Source organism: Nicotiana attenuata, unplaced genomic scaffold (assembly GCF_001879085.1).
Source record: "Nicotiana attenuata strain UT unplaced genomic scaffold, NIATTr2, whole genome shotgun sequence".
Lineage (NCBI taxonomy): Eukaryota > Viridiplantae > Streptophyta > Magnoliopsida > Solanales > Solanaceae > Nicotiana > Nicotiana attenuata.
Window position 1 is genome coordinate 272,680 of NW_017670552.1, and position 18,232 is coordinate 290,911.

At 40.6% G+C, this 18,232-nt stretch overlaps 1 protein-coding gene across 1 annotated transcript; it reads left to right on the forward strand.

Annotated features, from left to right (window-relative positions):
• The first annotated feature begins 8,259 nt into the window (after window positions 1–8,259).
• Window positions 8,260–8,673, forward strand: LOC109240863. Its single transcript, XM_019407546.1, has one exon. The coding sequence runs from the start codon at window positions 8,260–8,262 to the stop codon at window positions 8,671–8,673; it is 414 nt and encodes a 137-aa protein (XP_019263091.1).
• The last annotated feature ends 9,559 nt before the right edge of the window (window positions 8,674–18,232 follow it).

The window sequence follows — 18,232 nt, forward strand, 5'->3', positions numbered from 1 at the left end:
AACTCGGGAGACTCATAAGAGCACCAACCCGTCAGACCAACCCAAAGTTGTCCCAAAGGACGACAATGGGACCAAAAAAGCCCATGTCAATCGGCAGGAAATCAAAGCAAACACTCACGTCCAAGATTAATATCACCAATCCGCAATACAAAGGAATAAATTTGAAGAGCCTCGAAGGGCATGAAAGCATAAGGAAATAGAGCAAACTCGAAAGCAGATATCTATGAGAAACGCCAACGGTTACGAAGGATTGCGCCACGATCTGAATCGCCATTATAGCATTACCAAAGGAAACTCGAGGAGTCGTGTGTCAGAATCGTTCCCCATCACTTCATCATGAGAAACGCGGAGACTATCTGTACGCGGTAAAAATCAAAAGACTTGATTTTCGCTATCAAGACAATTTTGGCAGCCTTCCTCGAGACCCCGAGGATGGAAGGCCACGATCGAGTTCTCAGCCTTGGGGCTCGTCGAGGTTCGAATCATAGGAAGCAGGGCCCGAGGTCAGGTTGAGAGGAGATGCCTCCGAAGCACATGGCTACACCTGACAGTGCTAGTTAATCTGTATCCTACTGAGATGACGTGCAATAGGCCGTCCCATCTTTCTACTTTTGTAAATAATATATGCATATTTTACCGAGTCCCCTCGCCTATATAAGGGAGGCTCACCGCACCTTGTAAGGGACTGATGTTGCTCCACTTCTCCAATAAGCAATAATCTATCTCTCTCTCTCTCTCTCTCTCTCTCTCTCTCTCTCTCTCTCTCTCTTTAATCTAAGTTAATTGTGTTCTTGGACCCCGAGGTTGCCCTAGCATTTGTTCTTCGTCATTTAGCTCAAGATTGACGGTATAAAGCTTTGTATACACATACTTATTTGTTATCCCCTTCCCGACTACCCTCGATAAGATTTCCTCTGATAGGCCCGAGGTAGGCTAGAGGCCTGGCCCCAAGGTATCTACTGGCTTGTTCTAAGCCCGGGAACGCCCCCTTATGGGTTCGATTGTTATTTTGGCTAGCTTGATCTTTACTGTCTTACTCCATATTTAGCACTAATTACCCTTCCAAACTAGCTCGGGAATAGGTCACGCATTTTTAGAATCCCATTTATAAATTTAATTGTTGTTACCATTTTCACGGTAAACACTCCTGTTAGCGTGGGAGCTTATTTCGATGTGTCAAGCGTCGCATGAGACTCCGTCCACCGGAATCGGTCCTGGTGCGTTCTCACGATTTTGTGGTGGCTCACCAACACCTGGAACAACCACAACATTGTATCAGTGATTCTCAATATTGTTGTTTACTGAATCAGACATTACGACCTGAAATCAAAGATCTTTGGACAAGAAAAAGCGTGAAAGATAACTTGCGTTGTATACTAAAACCAGCAAGAAAATAATCACTACTATTTTTAGCCCCACGGTGGGCGCAAAACTGTTTAACGTGAAAATGGTAATTACAATTAAATTTGATTATGGGACTCTAAAAATACGTGATCTATTTTTATACTAGTTGTTAAGCAGTTGATGCTATATATATGAGACTTAGAATCTAAATAGGAGTTAAAGATGAGGTGATAATCAAACCGAGAGGCTGACAATTGAGGCCTTGAGCTTGTCGATACGGGGCCTTCGAGGTCGATTCTGTGGCTCGATAATGAGCTATCGGGGGCGATCGGGGTGTGACTAACAGTTAGAATAAAATCAATAGAGGTTCTTTATGGCCAATGGTGTGCAATAAATGAAGAACAAGTATGAAGATAATAAATGAAAGTAATAATAACAAGAAAGTATGTTAGAAAGCAGAGAGAATGTTCCTGTATATTCATATGGAGTAACTGAAGCAACCCCTCTTACAAAATGACAAGGATCCCCTTTATATAGGAGGGTAATCCCAACATAACACAAAATGCATTAATTACAAAAGATATGGAGATGGTAAAGCTAAATGACACCATGATTCGGATTCAGAGTAGACCAGCAGACTCTGAAGCCCTAGGCGTATACCTTGGGAACTTCCCATTTCTCCCATTACCGTGATCATTGCTACCATGAAGTCGAGTGTCGACGACCATCGAGGAAGGATGCTCGACCATGACATCGAGCCTTCAAGGTGACCTTATGAAGCGCTCTAACTGATGAGAAATTAGACCCTCCGATTTCGCCATATACACTATGATGTTAGCACAGATTCTAAGGGCTTTGTCTGCATGTGCACGAGGGTATGATTTCTTTAAGAGCTGTAACTTGCTTCTTCAAATATGGGCCAGAGAACATTTCTTTCAACGAGAGGCCACAATTTAGGCTACTTTGTGGGTGTCAGCAACATGATCCGAAGCCACAACAAGAGGATGAGACCTTGGGTCTCCTCACTCGGACATGAAGAGTGGAGAGAGATGACGAATAACCTAAGTGGAGAATGGGCCAATTGGAGGCTATCATGGCTAGGCGGTAGGGCAATCCTAAGAACTCCTCAGAAATACTTCATTGAGTTGATAGGACTTGAGGGCATCCGACAATACTCACCCCTATGGTTTCTGAGACAGTTTGGGTTGATTCAGGATGTGCCTCTCTAAACGAGAACAACACTGTATGAGGACGAGTACAACGGACAGATACCAATACTAAGGATAAGAAGGCTCCAAGAAGAGTGGAATGATCTGGTCACAATGCCAATAGATCAAAACTCGTAGTGCACTCTGGAATATTATGTGCGGCTCAACGGGGAAGATGAGCTAGCCCGACCAAGCAGAGAAGGTATAGCCTGGCTGGAGGACGTAGTGGTAACTTTGAAAATATATCATGAGATCCTGCCACACTATCGTTCGGGGGAGCGGAAGTCTAGACTATGAGGATCTATGTATCCATCCTAATGTCGATATGCCAGTAGGGTACAAACCTCCAATGTCTGTTATCTTTGATGGGACAGGTGATCCCCATGCACACTTAAGAGCCTATTATGACAAGTTAGTTGGAGTGGGAAGAAATGAGATGTTGAGAATGAAGTTGTTCATAAGAAGCATGACAGAGGAAGCACTTACTTAGGTACATTCGACAATTTCCGCAAAACTGGACGACATGGCAGGATTTGGCGAAAGATTTCACAAATCGCTTTCGATTCAGCACAGAGATCACTCCTAATTCTCACTAATGAATCTACTGAAGAAGCCGTCCGATTCATTCCAAGAATATGCATGTTGATGGAGATTAGAGGCTACGGGGGCACAACCTTCGTTGGATAACATGGAATTGACTAAGTATTTCATCAGGGCCCGGGAAGGGATTTACTTTGAGAAAATGAACGGTGTGATGGGAAAGAAATTCCCCGAACTGGTCAAAATGAGATATTTCTTGGAAGAAGCTATAAAGTCCGGCAAGGTACAATCCATGGCTGCGCTTCAAAAAACGAGTAAAGCAATCCAATCAAGGTCAATCTGTAGTGGAAAGAAGAAAAAGAAAGAGGTATCAGTAGTCATCCCTTATTATCAACCCAATCCACATCATGGAAACACCTCTTATTCTCCAAAAAACCATTCCCCACAACCACCTGCTTATGCTCCAGTCTACCACACGCAACCATATTACAATACTCAACCTCAATATAACCCGCATCGAGGCCATATTAATCCAAACCCACCACGACCGACCCACCTATGCACCCGGACACTACCCAAATTTTGAAGAATAAGGTCCCAGAAACTATACCCTCATTGCTGAACCTCTAGCTCAACTGTTTGAAAGACTGATGAGAGAAGGTTTGATACATCCAATAGAAGGAAGGGTTCCTGAGTATTCCTCAAAGTATTTTGATACAACCAAACGGTGTGTGTACTACTCAAACGTACTTGGGCATGATATGGAAGATTGTTTCAGGCTGAAGAATGAAATCGATTCATTGATCAGAAGTGGAACCATTCAGTACACCCCGGCTCCGTCCAATGTGAACCGCAATCCACTACCGAATCACTGGAATCAAGGTGCTAACATGATCACCTTGGATGAAGAATATGACTTGAATGGAATAATTGTCACGATAGGAAATGCTGAGGCTACAAGGGTCCCACCTCAAAGCACTCCGATTATCATAGTACAATTGAAACCTACGGTGATGGTTCAGACTTACCAGGAATAGCCCACCACTACTACCAAGGACGAAGAGGATCGGGAATACAAATAGTCCTATGGACATATCAATTGAAGGGGAAATCCAAGATGACAGATTCAATAATGGCTCACGGTATGACTAGGTCTTGGAGGTGATACACTCCCGAGGATGCAAACCGAGGGAATCTAGGAAGAGAGTAGGTTCAAAGAAGAAATGTAACGGATCCCGAGGCTGCAAAATTCTAGAAGAGGATGTTGAACAAAGAGTACTCCATGTTATGTGGGGTGAGAGTGCCGAGCGACACCAATAGTGAGGCACTGGCAGAGACCATTGGGATGGTGGAAGCAAATATGATCACTTTCCAAAGAGTTGATCTTCCTATCGAAGGTTTGGGTCACAGCAAAGCTCCACACATCACTGTCAAATATGGATATAAAGTGGTATCTCGAGTACTTGTTGATAGAGGATTTGGAGTCAATATCTGCCCGCTCTCTAATCTACGAGAGTTGGGTATCCACCTGAGGGAAGCCAAGAAAAGTCATGTGAGAGTAAGTGCTTTTGACGGGTCGCAGAAGGATGCCATTGGAGAAATCTGTTTGGCCCTGCAGATTGGACCAGTTGAGTTTCGTATACTATTCCAACTGATGGATATTTCATCTTCATAAAAGTTACTTTTAGGAAGAACCTGGATATACATGGCAGGGTCCGTCCCATCTACCCTACACCAATGTATGAAATTTGAATGGGGTTGTCAAGAGATCGTAGTCCACGGCGAGTGGAGCCAGTCGGCTTATTAGGAACATGCAGTTCCCATTCATAGAAGGACTAGATGGGGTCACTTTCAATGTAGTTGAGATCATGCAAACCACCGAAATTGAAGAGACTGAGCAAAACTTGGGAATGCAGTCTCTGTATAGATCAAAGATGGCCATGAGGGAAATTATGAAATACGGATACAGACCTGGAATTGGGCTGGGAGCCCGATTAGACGAGATATCAGAATCGATTGAGCCGAATGAGCAGAAAGGAAAAGCCCACATAGGGTATCAACCTCCGAATGGGAAGACTCGTACTGGTAGCTTCGAGAAAAAGGCTTTTGTGTCAGAGCATGTTTCGAGTGTGCGCCAGAGCTCAGCACTAGAGGACGACATCATCGATGGAATGGGAAGGCTGTTCGTGACCATGATTGAGGTATGCTGCAAAGGAATTGATATCAAGATACTGACTGTTTAGGAAGCTGAACCAGGAGAGGACTTACGGAATTGGACCGCCAGCCCGTCTTTGGTTCGCCAGGAGTCTTGGTAGTATGGAATTGTAAAATTTTGGAGAAAAGTGAACGGTCAATTGAGGCCTGAACTGTGTCTGTACCTTTTTGTCATTTACCTCTATGAATGCTCAGATGTTCATCTTTTGATGAAATTAAAATAATTTCTTTCTTAAAGTTATTGATAACTAATTTATCGCTTCCTTTACACTTAGTTTTTTCTTTTTGGTAATCGAAACGATAAAAACCTGCGCTCCACGATTATGACTTATAACAAAATCCTCGAGCAAAATGATCCAGATTATGAGGACTACGATGAGTGCATTATGCAGATAATCTCCCACAAGAGTTCGAGCAAGTGGAAATCAAGAAAAAACCAAACCTTGAAGAGACAGAAGTGGTCATGCTCGGAAGACGTAAAAAAAAACCAGAATCAACATCTATCTAGAAGTAGAGTAGAAGGAAGAATTGGTCGAGTTCCTCCGACAATACATCGATGTGTTCGCATGGCCGTATGATGACATGCCTGGGTTAAGTACTGATATCGTTTTGCATTGCTTGCCTACCGATCTTGGTAGACCAGTAGTAAAAAAACCAATAAAATTCAAGTCTGACTTGAGTTTGAGGATAAAAGAAGATGTAACCAAGAAAATGGAGGCGAATGTAGTGAGGGTCACCAATTTTATCACTTGGTTGGCAAATATCGTCCTAGTACCTATGAAAGGTGGGAAGATCAGGATATGTGTGGATTATCGAGATTTCAACAAAGCCATCTCGAATGACAATTTTCCTTTGCCGAATATTCATATCCTCATCGACAATTGCGTGAAACATGAACTGGAGTCGTTCGTGGATTGTTTCTCTGGATATCACCAGATCCCGATGCACGAAGAAGATGTAGAAAAGACAGCCTTCACTACACCTTGGGGAGTTTACTGCTACAAAGTCATGTTGTTTGGGCTCAAAAACATTGGTGCTACTTACATGAGGGCCATGCGACTCTCTTTCACGACATTATCCACAAAAAGTTCGAGGTATATGTGGATAAAGTCATCATCATGTCTCGAAAAAGTTCAGAACACTTGGACGACTTAAGGAAAGTTTTCGAGCGTTTACAGAGGTATAGTCTGAAGTTGAATCCTGCAAAATACGCATTCGGAGTCCCTGCTGGAAAATTTCTAGGTTTCATCGTAAGCCGGAAAAGGATAGAATTGGATCCTTCAAAGATCAAAGCCATTCAAAAGTTGCCACTGCCCAAGGGTAAGAAAGATGTGATGAGTTTCTTCGATAGACTGAATTACATCAGCCGTGTCAGAGCCTAATCTACAATAATTTGTGAACCTATATTCAAGCTATTGAAGAAGGATGCTGCCATAAAGTGCACAGAAGTGTTTCAGAATGCTTTCAACAGATTTAAGCAGTATTTGTCAAATCCACCACTGTTGGTGCCGGTTGAGCCCGGTAAGCCACGATTGTTGTACCTATTTGTCTTGGATAACACGTTTGGATGTATGTTGGGACAACATGATAAAACCCGAACAAAGGAGCATGCTATATACTATTTATGTAAGAAGTTCACACCATGCGAGGCTAAAACATTGATAGAGTGCACTTGCTGTGCTTTGACTTGGATTGCCCAAAAACCGATGCCTACAGAAAATCTAGCTAAATGGCAGATTCTCCTTATCGAATTTTACATTGTGTACATAATGCAGAAGGCTATCAAAGGACAAGCTTTAGCCGACCGCCTTGAAGAGAATCTAGTGGACAAGGATTATGAACCGCTCACTAAGTACTTTCCCGATGAAGAGGTGTTATTCACCGAAGAAGATATCACAGAGTCATACCCTGGATGTAGAATGTTTTTCAATGGAGTGCATCCTCGGGATCAGGATGGCAAGCGACATAAACATCAAAGAGATTTTGGTCATAGGGGATTCTAATCTATTGATACATAGAGTCCAAGGGGAGTGGTCCACCAAGAACGTTAAGATTCTTCCATACTTGCACTATGCAATAGAGTTATGCAACAAGTTCACGAAGATTTAGTTCAAGCACTTTCCCAAGATGTAGAACAAGTTTGCCGACGCTCTTACAACCCTATCATCCATGATTCAACATCCAGATAAGAATTATATGGAACCTATCGAGGTAAAAATCAAAGATTAACATGTATATTATTTTCATGTGGGCGAAGAGCCAGATAGTAACCATGCACCACGACATCAAAAGGTTCCTCAAAAAAAAGAGAGTACCAAGAGAGTGCTACTAATAGTCAGAATCGAGCGCTCAGGAGGCTGGCTAATCAGTTTTCCTTAAAAGGGAAGTCCTATATAGGAGGACCCCAGACTTTGGTATGTTAGGATGCGTAGATGCCGCCGAACCAATCCGACTATTTGAAGAGATGCATGCAGGAACATATGGACCCCACATGAACGATATCACCTTAGCCAAGAAGAACTTGAAATCTGGATACTTTTGGATGACCATGGAAAGTGATAGTATCCACTATGTGTAGAAGTGTCACTAGTGCCAGATCCACGGGGATTTCATCCGGGTTCTGCCTAGTGAGTTAAATCTATTAGGTTCGCCTTGGCCATTTGCCATTTGGGGCATGGATGCAATTGGACAAATAGAGCCCGCCGTATTAAATGGGCACCGTTCTATCTTGGTAGCCATTGACTTCTTCACAAAATGGGTCGAAGTATCTACCTACAAGGCCGTCACAAAGAAGGTGGTGGCAGATTTCGTCCAAAACAACATCATTTGCTGATTTGGGATACCCAAGTCAATCATCACTGACAACGTAGCTAATCTCAACAGTGATCTCATGAGGGAAATTTGCGAGAAGTTTAGAATTATCCATCGCAACTCCACAGCCTACATATTACAAATGAATGGGGTAGTTGAGGCATCCAACAAGAACATCAAGATGATTATGCAGAAGATAATGGACAGTCACAGGCAATGGCACGAGAAGTTATCCTTCACCTTACTGAGTTATCGAACCACCATGAGAACATGCTCTGGAGCGACGTCATACATATTGGTATATGGAACCGAAGTTGTGATACATGCAGAGGTTGAGAAACCATCCTTAAGTGTCATCCAAGAAGCCAAGTTAGACGATGCAGAGTGGATACGGGTCAGCCAAGAGCAACTCATGCTCATTGACGAAAAGAGAATGGATGTAGTATGCCGTGGTCAGCTCTATCAGAATAGGATGGCCAGTGCATTCAACATAAGTGTGATGCCTTTCCAGTTTATGCCGGGGCAACTGGTTCTAAAGAAAATATTCCCCCATTAGGAAGAAGCGAAAGGAAAGTGTGAACTAAATTGGCAAGGCCCTTACGTGGTCTACCGAGTGTTGTCGGGCGGAGCTCTGATTTTGGCATAAATGGACGGAAGAGTCAGCCCTATCAAGTCAGTCACAATCAAAAGGTACTACATTTGAAGACGATGGAGTTAAGGTTTAGCTGTAACATAACTACACTAAACTGACTTCCCACGGAGGGATACATAGGCAACTCACTTAGGGTTCAGTTTCATTCTACCCCTTTCTTTTGTTATAGAAAATCCAAATATCATTTTGTATTTTTGCCAGAACTACGCCGCGATTTGATTTCCTCTGGAAGAAATACGTAGGCAATCCTTACCGGCATTCAGTGAACTATGTTCTAGCCAGATTCCATTTGGATATGTTCTGGCCTGATTCCATTTGGATACGTAGGCAGTCTGAGTTAGACTCGGCCATTCCATTTTTAAGCTCATCATTTATTCATCTGTTGTAATCGAACTACGTTTTGACCTAATTCTATTTGGATACGTAGGCTGCCTCATAATCTATGAACTACGTTCAGACCTAATTCCATTTCGGATACATAGGCAACCTGAAAGGGTTCGGTCATAACCTTTGGAAGCCTTTGTAATGCATTAGCTCGGATTAGGGCGCAATCGTAACGATAAACACCCATGTCGTTAGGAGAATCATGGAGGATCGACATCAATGTGATAAAGGTTTAAGGAAACAACACTCTCATTTAACGAATTTTTGAAACATGTCATAATCCGGAATGACGACATTATCCATGAAAGAAAGATTTTCAAAAAGGTTTTCTAAAATATCGTAATTTGTACCACCTATTGAACTTCATGGGGCAACCTTAGCAGTACCAAGGCAAATCCAGGACTACGGTCAACACAAACCAACACCTCCCCCCTCCCGCTAAAAGTTTTTCTTAGAGTGCAGGGCCAATAGGACATAAGGAACTGTTGGAAATACACTGGGCAAATAGCAAATCCGTTGCTCTCTCTGGACTATCATCCCTCTTTCTCCATTTCAAATTTTCTTGGTATAACTAAAACTAACCCATCCTTTGCGAGTATTTCGGAATCAGACCTCTGACGCAAACAAGGCATATTGTACGTAGCACACCGACCGCTCAATCAATCAGAGCACCTTGTATAATACGAGCCGTTGGCTTCACCAATCGGAGTCCTGTATATAGCAAATTGCCAGCTCAGTATATTGGAGCACCTTGTACAAAACGAGCTGCTAGCTCCATCAATTAGAGCCTTGTATATAGCCAATCATTTGTTCGATTAATCGGAGCGCCTTGTACAACTCAAATGTCGGCTTCGCCAATCGAAGCCCTGTATATTGCAAACTGTTCGCTCCGCCAACGGGAGTGATCTGCACCGTCGCTCCACTACATCAGAGAACAGAATAGATAGCTTCAAACCACGTCGCTAACATTCTAACAATCGATGGCCACAATTTAGCCTCGGAGTCAAGAGTATCTCTTGGGCATGCTTTTCCTTTATTGTTATCACGAATATTTTGACGTTTTGCTCATGCAACTTACATGCATAATTACCTTTTCTTCAAATCAAACACCCCCATCAAGGGGAGATACTTTACATGTTTTGGTGCAAAAATCTCCCAACAAGTGGATGTTATGTCCCGCAATATTACGTCGATATTTCATCCTGCAGTATTATATTAGGATGACGTTACGCCTTGCAGTATTACATCACGATGATGTTTCGCTTAACAGTATTAAATTACGACGATGTTGCACCCTGTAGTATTGTACGTTGAATTTGTCGTAAGCTAATTGGCATCAGTCCAAGGAAAATATTGTTTGGAGATAATAAGGATTGTGCTATATCAAACAAGTGATGAGTAAATTCGTGAAGGTAAGAGGGGAAGCAAGTCAAAGAAAATGAATTTTCGTCCAAGTTTGGCATGTTGGGATAAAATACGGGCCGAGCAATAATATCCGATATTTATGGATTAGTACCATACAAGGTACCATATGACCATATTAGTATGATGTATAAAGTGTATCAAAAATAAGTAGAATTTTAAGTAATTTGAGACCATTCTTAATTTTGCAGGTAATTGGTTAATTACCGGGTGGCAGGATATCACCTAGTTAATTAATTATTTATTTGTTGGATAAAACTAAACCACCATGTGGCAGCAAGCCACTGCCTATACATATGAGTGTTAGTTATTTTAGGGTATGTGGCAAACTAATGTGTTAAATACAAGCACTGCATGTTTCTACGTGTAAAGGCATAGAAGTTGGCTTTTTGACTTCATTCTATGGTGCTAAATACAAAACTCTACACGACACACGTAGTTTCGAGGGCATGAAGTAGATTTTGATTACTTGAAATAGGAACTAAACTAATAGAGAATCATTTCGTACTTATTGATTTCTGTCATAAATATCAAGATTTATTTTCTTTAAAATTCATACTAAGACCTTTTCTTTTAACTTCCCTTTGTTAGCTTCGACTGTCTTTAATATATTGAGTATTGGAAGTATTCTTTTTTCAATTGGATGTCCCCATAAGGGACAATCCTGAAAGTATTTGACAGACGTTAAAATTAAATAAAGTATAATTCATATCACCTTCAACCAATTCCTACAAGGATTCCAACGATAGCAACCTCAATCCAACGAGATTTCTTATCACCTTAGCAACGTGAGATTTTGCAATTCTAAGAGAGTACGGTGCAATCTTTCTCAAGAATATCATACAAATTTTTCCTACTCCAGGTATGTTAAGACTAAGCCCTTACTTCAATTTGCATGATCGTAGTAATTACACAAGTTTGATAACGAGGCATAAAGAAAAATTAATGTCCCTGAATTTAGGTATATTTTCCTAGTTTTGTAAGTTACAATACTCTCCTTATCAGAACTTCATATTCAATTGAGTATTTCCTTCTTCCAGTCAAGAGAGCAGAGAGTTTATATATACAGTATTAGAGCATTTTCATTACCATCGAGTTATAATCGATGGGCAGGCCCCATTTGGGCAACCTCTGATCAGATGGTAAGTTATATACCGAGCCTACTGTGGCCGAGCGCATATGAGTGAGCCCAGTTGGTCGAGATACAGAGTCTAGTGTCGACGTCCCCTTTTTCTCGCGAAATCGGATTTACGATATTTGGGCGGACAACTCTATTCCCTTTTGGGATTTGGGTTTTTGGATTTGAAGAGTCGCCACCTAATGATTAAGTGCATTAGGACACTAAGAGTTTATTGAGTCGGAAAACCAGAGTTCGGGTAAGGGCTAGAAATTATCTCGAGGGGAAGGTGTTAGGCACACCTCAAGATCCACTAGTGTGGTTCCCGGCCATGTCATATTGTGACTTTAAGTGCAAACAAATGTAGGCAAACAAATACAAAAGGGTTTTAACATAATAGTTGCAAGAGATTAAGGAAGTTAAAGGAACTAAATTTTGATAGAGGGAGCAGTTTTGAAATCTTGAATAAAGGAAGAAATTGTCATATAGTTGTTGCAAGCAGTTTAAAAGCTGAAGTTTTGGCGAAAAAGTAGTTGAAATTCTGAAAATAAAGTGGACAAGTGAGGGAAGGGGTCCTAGGTTTATACATAATATGGATCACTCCACACAACACCTGGTAACCGCTTAAACGCGTGGTGTTATCGCGTGGTCATCATATCCATATCTACCCATTCCCACCCCGTTAGGTATTAAACGCGGAACGGTTTTGTTTTACCTATTGCATGTTATTACCTGCCCCATCTTATCAGTCCCGGAGGCACTTAGGACCACTAATCCTAAAGGGTAGGATATTAGGCTGATTGGTTTCAAAGGATAAAAATCTAAGGCGACATACAAATCATATACTGCATGTTGGGGGAAGCATGTAGACATATAAAAGCTCATATATACCTCCTCATACAAAACACATAAATAGCATGACTTAAACACAATTAATGTCTCAAAAGATAGGAGCAGTTAAAACTTGGTTTTGAAAATGAAGTAGTAGCAATAATAGCACGATTGTGGTCAGAGATGAGTAACGTAGTAAATAAAATCAGAAGCTCAATAAAAGTAAGTAGGTGCCTCATTTCAAAATCGTTTTCAGCGGAGTTTTGTTTAATTAAAAGCTGAGTGAACTTCAGAAAATCAAAACAAGAATAGGAATGGCAGAGTTAAAACTTAAAGAAGTTGGTTGGTTTTAGGCTAATAGAAACACAATTGATCAGTTCTTATCGGACCTGAAGTTTGCCTAGTCGTTACACATTGTCTGGTTATTTAGAGAAAGAACACACATATTTTGATTCTGATTTATAAAGGTACGCGTGATAAGACATTTGCAGAAAACGTTTCAAACCACTTAGCCATATTTTAACAAAGTTATTAGCTAAACGTGAATTAACTACTGCAACTCGAACGAGTGTGGAGTCCTATGGGCAGGATATCTAATGCATAGAAGAGTCCCTAAAAAAACATGATTTCTAATATGCCAATGCAATAATGACGAGTTATTTGGCTTGTTGTTAGTTATCTGCTGGTTATTAACTGATCGTGGTTACAAGATGAGCGTAATGACAGGCTGAAAGTAAAGAAGCTAAAGCAGGATCTCTAATGAATGAGATGCATGTCCTATGCAAGTTGTCTATTGCGCAAATAAATAAAATCCTATAAGCATGTTTTCTACCCATTATTTATACTAAGCATGCATAACCCTCCCGCATATTCACTATTCAACCCCAATCGTTTGTTTACAAATTATTACAAACCAGTATCATCTGAATTACAGTAAACAAGAACAAAAATAAGAAGTTACTCTATAGGGAGCCTTCAATTAGGCCCAGTCTTCCAACCTCAACCCCTTCGAGTTCACAGCCTTTGCCATGGTCTAGGTGCGGCAAAGCTCCCTAGGGCCCCATTGGACCCCTGGCCAATACCAGCACCTAGACATTTAAAAGAAAATGCAGGACATCTGCAGTGTGGAATACCAACCTTGTGTGTCAAAGTTCAGTGAGCACTCAAAGGTACTCAAAGAAATGGTCACACGAAGAGGGAAAAACCTATTCTCTAAGTGTAGTGTGAAGTGCAGGAAGAGAAGTTTTCAAAAAAAGGGGTGTTGTTTTAAAAGAAAACAGCATGGACAATAGTTTGATAGCATAAGATTGCATACAATGGTCATGGGAGAAAGGGAGCAAACAGATCACAATATTAAAGATGACTACACAAAATCAGAAGATTCAGGGGACCAAGGATTGGTCAGGCTTAAACATAAGCCTTAGACAACAACAGGGGAACAATCATGACATGCAAACCGTACAGAGTGCCAAGGATCAGGGGAACTGGGAAGTGGTAAATTTAGGCATGCTAATGTATAGCAATAGGACATAGGCATAGCAAGGAATAGACAAAGTCAGACTTAGCATGTAAATCAGAAGACATGGTGAAGTATTTAAAGCAAAGAATCAATTACACATTGAACAGGAGAAGCATAAGTAGAAGAAAATCACAAAGATAATGAACTGAAGCAAAAATAAATACATTGGTGTGAGACTTGAAAATTAATTAGGACATACCAGTAAAAGAGGAAAAGCAGGATGCAAAGACAAGGCAGTAACACTATCTTAGCCTTGGCTTTCAGCCTGCTAATAGTAAGCACGAGCAGAGAATAGCAATAGAACAAAGAGCAAGAGAGAATGCAGATTTTTAAAGTATTCAGTGTGTGTAAGCGAGGAAGACTTGTCGTGTATTTATAGTTAAAGTAGGTGGTAAAATACGGTAAAAATCACAGAAAACTGTCAATTAAAGAACCCGGGATCAATTAATTAAAGAATCAAGAAAGTACTCCCATTAATTGAGGGAATCAAAATCAAACGAAAAGATTCAGCACCATATAAGGCAAGTAGAAAAAATCAGGGCAGGGTTAAATAAGGAATGAGTCAAGGTTCAGTATGCATATAGTAACCAATTAAGACCAAATTCAGGAAAATTGCAATTAACGAAAGGCTTAAAAGAACAGAGTACTATAACAAATAAGGTAACAAAAAATCAATTAATTCAAACGTGCGAGTAGAATACTAGGGTTTAAAAGAAAATTTTAAATATACCAATCAATCAAGGAAAATCAGAATCAATCATGTGAAGCCATGATTCTGCATTCTCAACATATAAATAGAGGTGAATGAACAAGAGTAACAAACAAAATTAGCCAGGAAGGAACAAGAGATGAACAAACACAACCATTCAGAGATAGTGAAAACAAGTTAAGATTCAGCAGGACATATTCGAAGCATGAAACATTAACAAGAATCAAGCCAATAGACTAGCAGACAGAACCAAAGCGAGGAAAATCAGGCTAATACACACAATCGAACGAAGAAACATGCTAACACATAGAGACAAGGAAAAGGAAATTAGGCTAACACCTATAATCGAAGCATGCTAACACACATAATCAAACGAAGGAAACTTTTTCTAGAAATTAGGGTTTTTAAGTAGAGTCAAACTAGAAAACAGTAAGAGCATAGAAATCGGTCAGAATAAACGAAGAAAAGGTTTAATCATAAAGAAAATCAATTGGAGCATCCAAGAAACCCTAATTTTCAAAGAAAGTAAAAAAAATGGTTCAAAGCAGAGGATTTTTCAGAATAAACTCGAGAATAAGCAGAACATAGAGGAAAACATGAAAATAGCATGAAATAACACTGTTTTTGAGAGATTCAGGAGAGATTTAGGGTTTCAAAAAGGGGAAACCCTAATAAAAGCGGAGAGAACCTGTCAAAACTTCATAGATCGTGACATATAGGGTGTGATTTCGCCTGAAATTACACCGGAGAACTCACAAATAGCAGAACCAGGAACTCCAGGTTCAAATCACCATGGTCCATAAACCTTGAAGGTCCTAAAGGTGTTGAACAGGATGATGAGAGGCTCATCGGAGCCTTGGGGTTGAAGGGAGGTGGCCGGAGATGGCCGGAAACAAATCAGGCAGAACTTTTAGGGATTGATTCACATGGTGGGGGTTTCTGGGATCTCAAAATAGAGGGAATCGGTGAGCTAGGGTTTCATGGCGGTTGATGGTCGAATGGGGTGAGATTGGAGGTGGCCGGAGAGGCGGTGGAGATCATCGGAGAAGAGAAAACCAGAAGGTTCTAGAGATAAGGGACAGGAAGATACGAGATACAGAGAGAGACAGTCTCGTGAAAATGAAGGGTCTGGGGGGGGGTAATTGAATTTAATTAGGGGAATTAAATCTGGGTCGTTGATCTCATTTGATCAGCGGCTCAGATTAAAGAAAGATTGGACCGGGTTATTTTTTAGGGATTGGGCTGGGTTGGTTTAAATGGGGTATTAGGCCATTTAGAATCTGATAAGGGGTGTGGCCAATTTGGTTAGAATTGAAATAATAAGGGCTGTTTGTTAAATAGCCAATTTCCCCTTTTATTATTTTTTATAAAATAGTAAAAAATGATTTGAAAATAAATTAAAGGTACTGGACCAATCAATAACCTATAAATATTAATGTAAAAATACTAAAAGTGATTTTTTAATTATAAAATGCTGTTAATTATAAAATAGGCTATAATTGCAATTATACTCAATTTAGTTTTAAAAATTACCAAGCAAATGTATAAAAAATATGCAAAACTTACCCCAATTATATATTAGTGTAAATATGAGAATGAAATAAATTATTCACCAAAAAATGCTAGTTTGGGAATAATTATTGAATTTGTAGTTTTAAAATAGACAATAAATTGATTTAAAAATCTTTAAAAATAAAAGAAAATACTAAACTTTAGGGCATGCTTATATATGCGTGTACATGCTATTTTGAGGATAATTTGAGTATAAAAATATGTAGGAAAAAATTGGGTATCAACAGCTGCCCCTCTTTACCCGAGAAGGATGAAAGAGTTGGGCAAAAATATGATGGCCAATTTTGACCGAAAGAAACAATTTGAAAGGTTTTGACCGAGCTCTGGCTCCTGAGCTGCCTACACATCCCTGGTCTTACAGGAATCAGGCCACGTGTAGTTCGGGGAATCCGTCGGCGGAACACGCCGATGGAGATTTCGAATGACGAACGCAATATTCGGGTTGGGAAGGACAGTCAGGGACCGATGGGCTGCAGGAATCGGAGCGAGATCGCTCCTGCTGTGATGGTCATTGTTAGCCGGTGTACCTGCAAATAAGCAATACGAGCATATATCGTGCATAAATTTAAACGTGATGCAAGTTCCCATTGGACCATGAATGCTATCTTCGGACGGATAGGATGACGTCCTCAGACCATGACGTCCTGGGCCATGAAGCGTATAACAGAGGATTCGCAGGCTATGAAATGATGTTGTCGGGCTATGAGAATGATGCCTCCGAACCATGATGCCTTTGAATAATGATATGCAGAAGACAAAAGCGGGGTTCTCAGGCCATGGCTTGGCGTTCTCGGGCTATGAAAATGGTGCCTCCGAACAATGACGCCTTTGGACAATTTGGTGATCTTTCAGCCCATGAAATGCAGGATTTGGCGATGTTTCAGCCGATGTGGAATTTAAATAAAGTTGGCGATATTTCAACCATGCAAAGATTTGAATAAAGTTAGCGATATTTCAGCCAGTGCAAAGATTTAAATAGGGCTGGCGATATTTCAGTCGATGCAAAGATTTAAATAGAGTTGGCGATATTTCAGCCGACATAGAGATTTAAATAGAATTGGCGATATTTCAGCCGTGCAGAGATTTAAATGAAGTTGGCGATATTTCAGCCGTGCAGAGATTTAAATGAAGTTGGCGATATTTCAGCCATGCAGGATTTAAATAAAATTGGCGATATTTCAGCCGACGTAGAGATTTAAATAGAATTGGCGATATTTCAGCCATGCAGTGATTTAAATAAAGTTGACGATATTTCAGCCGACATAGAGATTTAAATAGAATTGGCGATATTCAGCCATGTAGAGATTTAAATAAAGTTGGCGATATTTCAGCCATGCAGGATTTAAATAAAATTGGCGATATTTTAGCCGACAGGTGGAGAGAATGCTTAGTCTTGGAAGGCAGAAAGGTAGCCTTATATGCAAGAAAAATGCAGGATGGAGGTAGAGCTTAACCTCGAAAGTAAGAAAAGTAGCCTTATGTAATGCGATGAAATGCAGGATGGAGGTAGTGCTTAACCTCGGAAGGCAGAAAGGTAGCCTTATGCAATGCGATGAAATGCATGATGGAGGTAGTGCTTAACTTCGGAAGGCAAAAAGGTAGCCTTATGCAATGCAAGAAAATGCAGGATGGAGACAATGCTTAGTCTCGGAAGGCAGAAAGGTAGCCTTATGCAATGCAAGAAAAATACAGGATGGAGACAATGCTAAGTCTCGGAAGGCAGAAAGGTAGCCTTATGCAATGCAAGAAAATTGCAGATGGAGACAATGCTTAGTCTCGGAAGGCAGAAAGGTAGCCTTATGCAATGCAAGAAATAAAGGTGGAGAGTAACGAAATCTCTTAGCTGATAGACGATAGCTGATAGTTGATTGTGTCATTGTGGCCGCTGGGGATGTCATGTGCGGACAAC

Excerpts from the sequence above, each read along its gene's own strand:
- LOC109240863 (XM_019407546.1), top strand. The coding sequence starts at position 8,260 with ATGAATGGGGTAGTTGAGGCATCCAACAAGAACATCAAGATGATTATG.